This window comes from Halichoerus grypus, chromosome 13 (assembly GCF_964656455.1).
Source record: "Halichoerus grypus chromosome 13, mHalGry1.hap1.1, whole genome shotgun sequence".
In the NCBI taxonomy this organism is placed as follows: Eukaryota; Metazoa; Chordata; class Mammalia; order Carnivora; family Phocidae; genus Halichoerus; species Halichoerus grypus.
Genome location: NC_135724.1, coordinates 46931436 through 46943680, shown reverse-complemented (window position 1 = coordinate 46943680; position 12245 = coordinate 46931436). Strand labels below are relative to the sequence as shown.

Genomic DNA, 12245 nt, shown 5'->3' with positions numbered 1-12245 from the left:
ATCTTAAGGACAGTCTTGAAACGAGAGAAGCAGAGGCGGCTCTCGGGGCGGGCGGCTCTCAGGGCATGAGCACGCTCTGCAGCCCCGCCGGGCCGGCCTGGCGCCTGAGCCACTCGGGCCTCTCCTCTCGGGGCGCGGGGCTGCCACGCAGGCGCCTTCCCCCTTCAGCGCTGACTTCGGGGCCCCGCGCGGCAGCCAAGCGCAGCCTCCAGGAAAAGCATTAGTTCACTAAGGAAGCCGTTTGGACCACCACGAAACCTCTAGACTGGATTGTTTTCCACTCACAATTTTTTTAAGTACCATTTAAGAATGCTCCTAGATCTCTTTTCCTTCCTCCATCCACTTGATTAGGAACAAGAATGCTTACCTATGTAGCTGAGTAAGACCGGGAGGAATATCAAGCCATGGGTGGCTCCCAATAAGACCATAGCCAGATACATCCTGAAGTAAAATATCTGGAAGATCTGCGATTTGGCAAACGCCAACACCACAATCCCTGCAAATTTTGTTAGTGTGATTCCACTGAACACCTGAAAGAAGAGACACGGTTGGAAAGCACTTACCAACCTACTCTAACTCAACACTTCCTCACGGCGATTTCCTGATGGGCAAGGCCCAAAGCAATGGGGCGAACCCAGCTTTCAGTTACTGACAAGCAGTACTACTCTACCTAGAAGTGTTTGATTTGCTGCTTATAGACCTGAAAAAAAAAGGTGTAAGGGTAAAAGCTGTGTATTCTTTTTTTTTTTTTTTTATAAAGATTTTATTTATTTATTTGAGAGAGAGAGAATGAGAGAGACAGCACATGAGAGGGGGGAGGGTCAGAGGGAGAAGCAGACTCCCTGCCGAGCAGGGAGTCCGATGTGGGACTCGATCCAGGGACTCCAGGATCATGACCTGAGCCGAAGGCAGTCGCTTAACCAACTGAGCCACCCAGGCGCCCAAAAGCTGTGTATTCTGCGTAGACACTGGACTCTGTCTTTAAACAGACTTCCTTGTATTTTTAGATAAGAACTATTAAGTATTTTCTAGAGCAGCAAAGTAACTGGCTGAAAGGCGGAAGCAGGCTATGGAGTTAAACTAAGAAGATTCTCCGGGCTCTGAGGGCCACAGCTCCCTTGCTGTCAACACGTGTGCTCAAATCAAACCTCTCTGTTCTCTTCCGCTCCATGGTCTATAAAGGATTCACCAAAGGGAACACTTCTAAAGAACATCAGGATATAGCTATTCCGTGAAACGCCCGAAGACGTGTCATCCTTGGGAGTGGCTAAGTAATTCAAATCCTGTTTTCCCTACTGACTCTCCCGGTTCCCGAGAAGCACTGCTGATGGGCTGGGCACTGTGTGTGGAACTCTCTGGCCAGGCTACTTACAGAACTGCCCATGTGAGAGAGCGCCTCCTCGGCCCGTTGCACGCGGCCGCCCTTCGCGCTCACCGTGAACGCTCTCGTGAGGTGGCTGCAGAACTCCACGGAAATGCCACAGCTCTGAAAAAGAGTGCTCCCGTCAGACTGCCCTCTTGCGGCTGAAAATGCTAAGCAGGCAGGTACTCCTCTCCCAGGATCTGGCGTGCAGGGCGCCCCAGAGGCCCAGGAGCCCTACGCATCCTCTTTACCTTGTAACACCCAGCCCCCACCACACCAACTGAAGGTGTACCCGGCGACTTGTGGGACCCTGGCGGCACAGCACCCAGAGCTCTGCTTCTCTACAGACCTGCCTGTTGTAGGGGCACCTGTGGAACCCTCGTAGGGTTATCCCCACCCCTCAAGAGCCAGCACCCCTCAGATGTGCTTTAGCTGGGCCTCCCTGCCACTCCCCCTGCAGTGCTTGAATCCTAAGTACAGACACGCTGCTATTTTAATATTCTCTCAGCTCGTATCTTCAAGACTATCAGAAAGCACCTGGCAATTGCATGGCAAGCAAAAGGTGCTGGTAGAGAATTCCACTGGGAAGGAGCATTTTTTCTAAATAAAAAGTAAACGTCTTGTCATTAGGCTACGTGTTTTTGCAAACCCTTCAGGATAGAAGTTCCAAGCAAAATACCCCCATGACACCACGTAGTCACACTTCCATTGTTCTATGCCCCACCCACGTCCCCACTCCATTAGCACTCATCCCACCTGTCCAAGAGCAAGACCCGGCCCCGGTCTCTTACCCCAAGGAACAGTTCATGGAAGTGACACAGAAGGTAGGGACAAACTGGGCCAGGACTCACCATAACCAAGTTGACCAAGGAAACTGCGTTCAGACTGATGCCCCACAGCCACATGACGCCAAACATGTTGACCAAGATCATGGCGATGGTGACACACATGATCACTGCAGACCACAGTTCACAGCCCAGGAGAACCAAGGTCACCAAGAAGATGGCTCCCAGGGACACGCTGAGGTTAAAGATCGTGTCATTGATAATGGTCAGGTACTGTTCGTAGAAGACATAGAACACACTGGAGAAGAGAGGAGAAGGTTCTGTTACAGCTCGTGCTTGCTTCTGGAAGCTCTACTTATTTTTCATCCTGCCGCTACTGCAAAACTGAAACTACTCAGACATCCCTTGCATAAAAACTGCCTGTTCTGTTTGCAAGACTCCTCCACAGTAATTCAAATGAACCTCTGACCACTGACGCCCAAAGAAGGGCCTATTGATCCAAAATGTGTATTTTAGATAAAGTTTTTGTTCATAAGCCCAACCTTTTCACTTCATAGGCATTTACAGAGTATGTCATGGTATGTTGAAAACACAAGTCCTGATCTATCGTGAGAATTACCTCAGACCAAATGGGCTGTGTGTGGGGCCTGAGGAGAAAATGCTTTTTTGGCAAAGTCAGTCAGCTCTTCTCTGGAATTAGGACACCCATTCTGAGACCTTCTTCCACAGAAAAACAGGCTGTTCTCCTGTCAGGAATGGGTCAGAACCCCTTTAAGCAAGATCACAGGGGTGGGGGAAAAAACCACCTGGTTCTTCTACTTTTTAATAGTTTCCAAATTCGGTATCTCTTAAAGTACTTCATAGGAGAAAACCCCAACAAACAAAACTGAAAAACCTCCATAAAGGCACCGGTCCCAGCTAATTGGCAGTCAGGGGCAGCGGTGGCTACCGGGCGGGAATGTCCGCTCCGCCCTCTCAGTGAAGCCCGGTCCCCCGGTACTGCGCCCTCCCGCCCCGGTGCTGTTTCGGAGTGTGTCTTCTTCAGATTGTGAGCTCCAGCCCAGAGACCAAATTTTGTGGGTCTGGCACTCAGACCTTGGTGGGTGCTCCAGACCCTGGCCTTCCTTCGCCCAGATGCTACTTCCCTTAATATTCTTTGCTTGTGCTCATGATGGAGAAGGTGTCAGAATGAAAGCCAAGGGTCAGCATCCCACCAGGGGAGCCCCCAGGCTGTGGGCCCTAACCCAGGACACCTCGCTTACAAAATTCACACTACCTGTACGGGAACACACGGTAACCACTTCCTTCGAGGCCCATGGTTGTGGTGATGTTCCTGGCGATGAGGACGGCTTTGCTCATGGCGTCAGTGAAGTCAGCAGAGGTCTGCAGCACGGTGTGGTAGGTCATGAAGTACGTGGCTCCGACACCCGTGTCGTTGCCGAGGATGTTAACGGCTGAACTGTAAGCAGCATGTCCCCTACGGGAAGACTCAGTGGTGTCAGAGGCCCCAGAAAGTCCCCGCAGAACCTGAGCACGCAAGGCCAAGTGGAGTCACCCGATCCCGGGCTCAGAGGCACCCCAGCTGCAGATTTCAGGGACAGGGAAGGCCCCCGAGAGGGAACGGTGGAGGTTTTGGCTTATCCTCTCTCACGCTGGCTTTTCTTTACTGCTTTGGGCTATTTGGGTGCAGAGGTGCTCGTTTCCGCATCTGTGTTTTCCTACGGTGTTTGCTCAGCAGTGTTGTGTAACAGGAGGGAAAGGACAAGGGCCCGAGTCCATGGCCGTGAGACGGGTCTCGGCCCTGCCACGTACTGGCCACGGCACCCCGGGCAAAGGGACTGCATCTGGGCTGCGGTGTCCTCTGCCGCCTCCTCACGGGCTGTGTGGTGAGAGCGATGAGGTGGGCGCGTAGGAGGCTCCCCGTAAGTGGTGGCTGTTGCTTTCCTAAAAGCTGAATGTACTTGGGATTTGTTTTATGTAGGCCAAAGCGTTCAGTCGGCAAGCAGACCAAGCTGCAAGATTCATTTTTATTTTTAGGCACCTACTTTCCTCGGTACCAAGTGTGGGTCTCCGAGCCCAGCCATAATATACATGACTAACTGATGGGATTCTGGTCGAGTTATATACTCTTAGGGAAAACAGGGAAGTCCAGGCTTTACCTAACATACGTGTGGACACTCTTCCTCCTACAGAAGGTTCTGAATCATCCCACCCCAGACTTCTAGGCATCTTCCCTATTTCTGGGCGCAGACGTCCTGCGTCCCCGGCTATCCGGCTGCCCGGCTCGATGGGGTGAGGGCGCAAGACAGCCCATAAGCTCACAGCCAGACAGGCTGGCAAGAACGGCGGGGCTGCGAGAGCCTAAACCTCAATCCGGGGGGACGGGACCGAGCCGAGGAGCCGTCCCCGACACCGAGACGGACGTGAACGCGTTCTGAGCCGCCGCGCGTCCCTGCTCCCCTCCTGGCCTGCTAGACGCCGGCCCGGCGCTCCGCAGCCATTCCTGCAGGGGGACCGGGACACGGCGCCCCGAGGGCGGGACGCACGCTCGAGCCAGGGTGAAACCAGCGGGGGACGAGACGCTCTCCTCGCGGGTGTCTGAGGTGCTTCTGCTCTCACAGAAGATCGGGGCAGGGTGCGGAGGGGAGAGAGGGACTCTCCCAGACAGCTGCCTCCACCCCAGCCCTCTGCTAGCCGTCCCGCGCAAAATAACCGCAACGGGGCGCGTCTCCGCACGGCTCAATGGCACTTACCCTTTGCCGCACTTGGGGTTCGGGTTATCAGAAAGGAACATGGGCAGGAATCTCATGAAGTCTTCACCCTGAGGCCTCTGTTTGCCCTCCGGGGTCAGAGGTCTGCAGCGGACGCAGGCAGGGTCAACCACTAGCAAAGACACAGGAGGGGCCGAGGTGAGAAGAACGAGGCTCCAGATTTTATTTTCAAACATTTCAAGATCTGAGGGGAATTTCCCTGAATCTTCCCTGACCCCAAAGCTCCCAACACACGTGACTTTCACAGTCTGATACATCTGAGAGTCCGTCTTCACCTGACGGAGGCTGTACAAACTTTCTTCCCCGAAGCGGGCTGCCTGCCCTGGAGGATGAACTCAGCTGGTATTATCGGAGTCCAGGGCTTCCGTGTTTTTATCAAGAAAATTCGAGGACAACCTCAACACTCCTAACAAAACTGTAGGGCAATAGTGATAACAAAGGGAAGCACCCCCGTGAGATGCTGCAGCCAGACCCCAACCAAGGGACACCATTAGTGGTGTTGGGAGAACCCCGAAGACTCTGAAAACCAGAGTCCCCCGACCAGGACTGTGTTTGGCCTGCAGCCTTGTGGTGGGGGGCAGAGGGAGACAGAACACCACGACACCCTTCAGAGAGCACGGCTGAGGACAGGGATGGTGACCAAGGAAACGGGACCGGCCCTGGCACAAACTGAGGTGAAATGCAAATCAGTTTTAAATTATAATGTCGCAAGTCTTCAGAGAAAACGGGAAGATCTGGAAAAGGAGATGAAAGTACCTGAGGCGTTGCAGAACCGATCTGTGCTGTTGTAGACTCTACAGCAAGAAGACTGAGGCTTGACCCAATCAAAATAATCATCGATCCAGGACGAGGGCGCAAAGCCTATTCGGGTACTAGCAAGAAGGAGGGAGAAGTTACTGACTTGCTCCACGGGGGGGGATGTCTCCAGATTCAGTCCTTTTTCTCGAAACCTAACTGCTTTTTCTAGATGTTACACTGCTGCCCAAAGGACAGACTTCATCACCACTTAATGGAAAACCCTTCGAGATGGGAGCTGGTCAGTTAGTCCTTTTAAAGCTTTTGCTGAGGTAAAGCTAGAGTTAGCATGATTTTGAGCAACACATTTTCTAGCAAATCTATTTTTAGTGAGAAACAGGCCCACGCGGACTGTGGCCGAGGGCCCCTTCCGGCGGCTTCCGCCACAGGACAAGAACGCCAGGCGGTACTGACTAGTTGTCCAGCTGGGCCGCGGTGAAGATCTGCTGCACCAGGGAGTCGTTGTTGCAGCCCATGCCCCCGCACACCATGTTCTGCCCTCTCAGAGAGGTGTAGTCGTGCCCTTCCTCCAGGACGAAGTACACAGGTGGACCTGCATGCAGGTATTTGAGGGACTTGAAGTAATCCAGCATGTAGGAGTCCTGAAAGAATGATCAGAGAACAGGACAAGGTAGGAACGTGCCGCCGATGTCGAAGCAAGGGGACAATGGCTAAGGATGAAGACAGCTGGGATGCTGCTGGTCGAGACGGCCCCAGCCCAGATATGGGTCCCCTCCCCAGCCGGTTCCCTGCTCCTCACCCTCCCTGCACCCAAGGTGCTTCTCTGGCTGGCCCACCATCAGGGGGGCACCCTACGAGGTAGAAGGCTTGCTGTTCTATTTCTCCGGCTGCCCCCCTCGCCCCGAGAGTCCCAAATGCTAAGACGGCCCCCACTGCTGAGCTCTGTGGCGGGTCCTGTAACCTGGGGGAACCTGCAGCACGTGCATTTAAAAGCAGGCATTAGCCTGGAATAACTGCATGCCAGGTTGGGAAAATTTATTCACGCCATTGGCTACACAAGATCAAAGAGAAAGCAGCTTACATCGGGCATTGAAAGAGACTGATCCAATCCAATTTCCACTTTGTTCAGGACCGCGATACTGAATGACAGGACACCCACAAATACCGCTATCTGGAATGAAAAGTGAGCTGTAAAGACAGTGACTGCTTCGTGTACTGGAGCTTAAGAACATAAATAAGATCTTCCACACATAAAAAACAGGACTTTTCTCAACTGAAAAGTTTACGCGCCATGGTAAAGTAGAGAGCAGGGGACAGTGGCTGAGATCATAGTATCTAGTCAAACTACCTGGGTTCAAATCCTGACTCCAGGATTTGAGTGACCCTGGGGAAGTCACTTAACCTCTCTCAGCTTCTACTTCCTCATCAGTAATACAGGAAAAATAAAAGATGTATAACAGAAGTTTTGTGGATTAAATGAGAAAATCTGGGGGTAATGCAGAGTCAGCATTGTACCCACTATTTAGCACCATGCCCAATATTAAGTGCTCACGAGATGTTACGTATTACTATTACCTCACCGTTACTGCACACTAATCCATGTTCTTTTAGTAGAGAAGTGACAGGTTATCACTGGTGGCTACATGCAGTGTGTCAACTATAAAAAGCTCCTACACAGCTGCTGGGGACTCGGGACAGTGGGGGGGGGGGGGCTCGTGGCACTACAGAGGGGCAGCGTGACCAGAGCTGTGACAGGACAGTCTGTTATCCTGCGGTGGTGGTTCCTGCAGCCTGCACACGTGATAAAGGGACTCGGAACTAGACACACACGCTGTGCCCACGGCAAATTCCTGGTTTTGACGCTCAACTACAATTGTGCAAGACCATAGGAAGAAGCTGGGTGAGGGGCACCTGGGTCCTCTCTGTACTATCTTCTCGACTTTCTATGAATCTATAATTACTTCAAAATAAAAACTTGCTTATATTGACTGCTAAAAGCCAGCTGGAAAAATATTTTATATACTTGTACATATTTGCTTTTGTATTTTCATATATATACTTAACAGCTGTCAGAATCTCCTTCCCACACTGACTTTCTTTTTTTAAGATTTTATTTATTTATTTTAGAAGGAAGCATGTGGGCAAGCAGGGGGGAGGAGCAGAGGGAGAGGGACAAGCAGAATCCACGATGAGCAGGGAGCCTGACAAGGGGCTCAATCCCACGACCCAGAGATCATGACCTGAGCCCAAATCATCAAGAGTCGGAAGTTTAACCGACTGAGCCACCCAGGCGCTCCACCCGAGCTGATTTCTTAGAAGGGATGTGACAAATCTGTTTTTGGGAGAAAAATGAGGAAAACCACAAACTCATACCACAATTGGTCGCATCCAATCCTTAAGCAGAAGAGGAGAATAGGAGTTTTTGAAGAACCGAAACAAGCAGCTTTCTGAGGCCTGGATGCCAGTTCCATCTTCAGAGCCTCTGACACAGCAAAGGACGTCCAGACGATTTTTCTGAGAGGACAAAGAGGAACAAAGGTGACACCCTCTTGCTACCTCACTTCGATTCTAGACTGTAAACAGACTGTCATCCCGACAACAACTTACCTCTTGACGCTTAATGTCTAACCCCAAGAGACTCACGAAACAGGTAATCTGAAGCAGGAAGTCAATGAGGACGGCCATCCCGGCAAACAGGGAGAAAGTGTGAACGGCTGGCATCTTTGACAAGGCTCCTGCAGGGGGAGAGAAGCTGCCTGGGCACTTCCACTTACAGCAGGGGACCCTGTGCGAGTCTTACACTCACGTGTACGCAGCAACGCGAGGAGCCAGGACGGACCGAAGCCACGAGAAGACCCGCGCTTCCCACACCCCCCAGAGGCATGCCGCCCAAGTCTGGGGGTGTCACACCAGGACTCAAAGAGCCCACACGCCCGGTGTTTTGCAAAATGGTATCAGCATCGGAACCACTTGGGGAGGTAAAAACGTTGGCTCCTGAGCTCTCCCCTTAGCCTACTTAATAGAACAGTGGGAATTCACACCCAATTCAACTGTATATAACAGGCTCTCCAGACAAATCTATGCATGTTGAACTTTCGGCACCATCAGTATCGGTCATTTCTTCTCGCACCTTCTATGCTTTGCTCTGGAGAGCAGTATTTTCCATCTGCTATTAGATCAACAATAGTAGTCTCCCACTTCCGTTACAATCAGATGAGGGTGCTCCTAGTCAGAAGTACTGGGTTAACACCCAGAAACTGCAAACTAGCAGCCCACAGGCCAGACGTATCCTGTATGGTCCACATTTAGGATGAAAAAACATTTCTTAAAAAAAGTAGCCAGGATTAGGGTGCCTGGGTGGCTCAGTTGGTTAAGCAGCTGCCTTTGGCTCAGGTCATGATCCAGGAGTCCCGGGATCAAGCCCTGCGTCGGGCTGCCTCCTCAGCGAGGAGTCTGCTTCTCTCTCTCCCCCCCCGCCGCTCCCTACCACTCGTTCTCTCTTTAAAAGTCTTTAAAAAAAAAAAAAGTAGCCAATACTTAACAATGAGACTCGACACAAAAATCTAGATTCACAGCTTCACTTAGGAAAAAAAAAGAAAAGAAACTGAACCTAGCAGCAGCAGGCCAGCAACATGTAACTGCCTTTTTTAGACCTGAGCCCTCTGCTCCTCCTGTCCCCATTCAGAGTCATTCCAGTCTTGAGACACAGTATCGGTTGCTACTATCACATTTTCTGATGAGAAAACAAGAGAAAATAACTTTTTCTGCGCCTGTATCCATCAAAAGGAAGTGTAAGGACCACAGGTGAAAGTGCGCTGCTTTGTGGAAAGGAGGACCTGCACCCTGGCACGCGTCTGTTCTGAAAGCCCGCCGCCTCCGACGAGCAGCCCCGGGTGACAGGAGCCGGCAGCCCACGGAGGCGTTTCTGCCTGTGGCCCAGGCGGAATGATGGCATTTCTAATCCAGCCTTCTGCTCAGAAGACGCACTCGGTTTTCTCGTCCTACTGTTCCCACACAGAGACGGGGGCAGACAGCCCTGCTAGTGAGGCTGCATGGTGATTTCTCCAGAAGAAAGAAAGACAGGAAGCGCTGGTTTTTGTTCCAGCTTATTCTGGCTCCTTGCAGTGAGGTGAGGTCCAAGGACCTTGGCTCGTTAATGAGGTTGCTTCCCCGATGATTTGTGTGGACCGAGAAAGACTGTCTGTGCCTGTGGATTTCACTCAGAGTGGGGTGTTGGCAAGGCCCCTGTGGGGATGTGGGAATGCCGTTTTCAAAGATCCACATTTGCCATGGGTGCCAAAAAGGGAAAGCAGCAGAGGAGTTCTAGGGTATCTGTCAGCCCGGACCCCAACATCCACACTGTCATGAACAACATGAGAAAGACGAGGGCCGCTGGGTGGCTCAGTCAGTCGGGCAGCCGACTCCTGATTTCAGCTCAGGTCATGATCTCAGGGTCGTGAGATGGGGCGCCGCATCAGGCTCTGCGCTGGGCGTGGAGCCTGCTTAAGAGTCTCTCTCTCCCTCTGCCCCTCCCCCCTCTAAAAAAAAAGAGGACACTTCCAAAATGATACCCAAGATACTGCCACTAATTTTTCTTGTGGTCCACTCTGATATTTTCTGATTACAGATCAAAGCTTAAACAAGGAAGCAACACAAAGGGACATATTCAGATACCCAGATCCTTCTACCCCCAGGCTCAGAAAACGGTGGGATTGGTAGACTTCAGAGTAATTACCTAAGAAAAACGCTACAGCCTCTGAAAAGGATGACAGGAACATACTAGGAGCCACTTCTCCTAGGACCCTGCCCAGCTGTTGATCCAGAGTTTCTCCTTGAAGACATTCATCGCGCTTAAAAAAACAAAAAACAAAACACGGGCCATTAACATTTCTTTTTTTTTTTTTTTTTAAGATTTTATTTATTTATTTGACAGAGAGAGACACAGTGAGAGAGGGAACACAAGCAGGGGGAGAGGAAGGAGGAGAAGCAGGCTTCCCGCCGAGCACCAGGACCCTGGGATCATGACCTGAGCGGGAAGGCAGATGCTTAATGACTGAGTCACCCAAGCGCCCCGGGCCATTAACATTTCTAAATAACAATGCCATCTCTTTGCTTCTTTGTTGCTTTGTGTTAACTCAATGGTAATGAAAAATGATTAGGAGCTTCTACTTATTGTAGATAAACTTTGATGCGGGACTAAAACTTGTCATGATAATCCATCCAGAGTAATCACTAAGCCCCGGAGCTAGGTAACAGGTGAGAAGCTCAAGGGAAGACTGGATCATCTTATCAGGAAAATACACAGAACGCAGGCTGCAGGTGGCTGGACCATTAAGTGACACTCTTCTGTGCCACTGAGTCTCCAAGTAAGGCCACCAGGAGAGAAAAAATCATGACTGGGACCATTTTCTACATCAGCAGGTCCTATGCTGACCTATCTTTTTAGTGGCATCTCTGACAAATCTTTGATTCTTCTACACTATTGGAGACTCATTTTAATAACAGTTGTATCCAAAATATTTTTCACAAGCACGCAAGCCCTTCTTGCACACATACTTAAAACTGAATTCTCAGGGCACCTGGGTGGCTCAGTCAGTTAAGTGTCTGACTCCTGGTTTCAGCTCAGGTCATGATCTCAGGGTCCTGGGATCAAGTCGAGTCGGGCTTCGTGCTCAGCATGGAGCCTGACTGTCCCTGCACTCTCTCTCTCTCTCTCTCTCTCATTAAAAAAAAAAATCTTTAAAACACAATTCTCACTTTATACCTATTTCCCCAAACAAAGAGAAGGATGAACTTCTTGGTCTCAAAATGTCCCGAACAAGTTATGGACACCAATCAGCAACACAGAGAACAGGAAACAAAGCTGTCTCACTGTCCACACTCACAAGTACTCTGCATGGAGCGGAACAGCCATTAATGGAGCCCGCTACTTGGTCCGACGGCAAGCTCTGTGAGACTATGGAAACATACCTGGTAGGTCTGGACCAAAATGAAGATGTTGTCCACACCGACAGCCAGCACCAGGAATGGGATGACTTCAATCACAATGAGGGTGAGGGGGATCCCAACGTAACTGAAGATGCCCAATGAGCACGCCACTGAGCTCAACACAATGAGGATGCCAGCGATACCAAGGGAGATTTTAGAATCCACCTAAGACATGCAACAAAGACAAATCGTCAGACTGTCATCTCTCCTATGACTAAAAGGTCCTCATTTTACCTCTTTTTGGGTACGACCGATTTGGAGTTCAAAGTCCTCTCCGAGTTTGAGAAAAGATATGAAAAATGTTCTAGGTCTTCCCTGGCAACAAGTTTTACGGGCTTCAATTCTTAGGTGATGGTGTAGCCAAATTAGGAAAAACTGGATTGTGGGGAATAAATTGTAAGTTTAAAATAAACCAAAAATTTGGAACTGAAGAAAACACATGCAGGAAATAGAAAATATTACATACAATGAAAACAGGGGAATGTAAACCAGTTTTGAACCTAATGATTCAGGATTAACTAAGTAGAGGCAGGGGCGCCTGGGTGGCTCAGTTGGTCAAGCATCTGACTCTTGATTTCAGCT

General features: G+C 50.5%; 1 protein-coding gene across 1 annotated transcript in view; it reads right to left on the bottom strand.

Moving 5' to 3' along the window:
* NPC1 (NPC intracellular cholesterol transporter 1) overlaps nucleotides 1–12245 on the bottom strand; it is a 47777-nt gene that overhangs the window by 1025 nt on the left and 34507 nt on the right. Inside the window, exons 13-24 of the mRNA XM_036098127.2 lie at nucleotides 11646–11828; nucleotides 10411–10525; nucleotides 8283–8410; nucleotides 8049–8189; nucleotides 6757–6846; nucleotides 6129–6316; nucleotides 5676–5791; nucleotides 4902–5031; nucleotides 3425–3625; nucleotides 2215–2446; nucleotides 1373–1486; nucleotides 368–530 (exon numbers count right to left, since the gene is read on the bottom strand). Coding sequence (XP_035954020.1) covers nucleotides 368–530; nucleotides 1373–1486; nucleotides 2215–2446; nucleotides 3425–3625; nucleotides 4902–5031; nucleotides 5676–5791; nucleotides 6129–6316; nucleotides 6757–6846; nucleotides 8049–8189; nucleotides 8283–8410; nucleotides 10411–10525; nucleotides 11646–11828 — 1801 coding nt within the window. The remainder of the gene's footprint in view (nucleotides 1–367; nucleotides 531–1372; nucleotides 1487–2214; nucleotides 2447–3424; nucleotides 3626–4901; nucleotides 5032–5675; nucleotides 5792–6128; nucleotides 6317–6756; nucleotides 6847–8048; nucleotides 8190–8282; nucleotides 8411–10410; nucleotides 10526–11645; nucleotides 11829–12245) is intronic.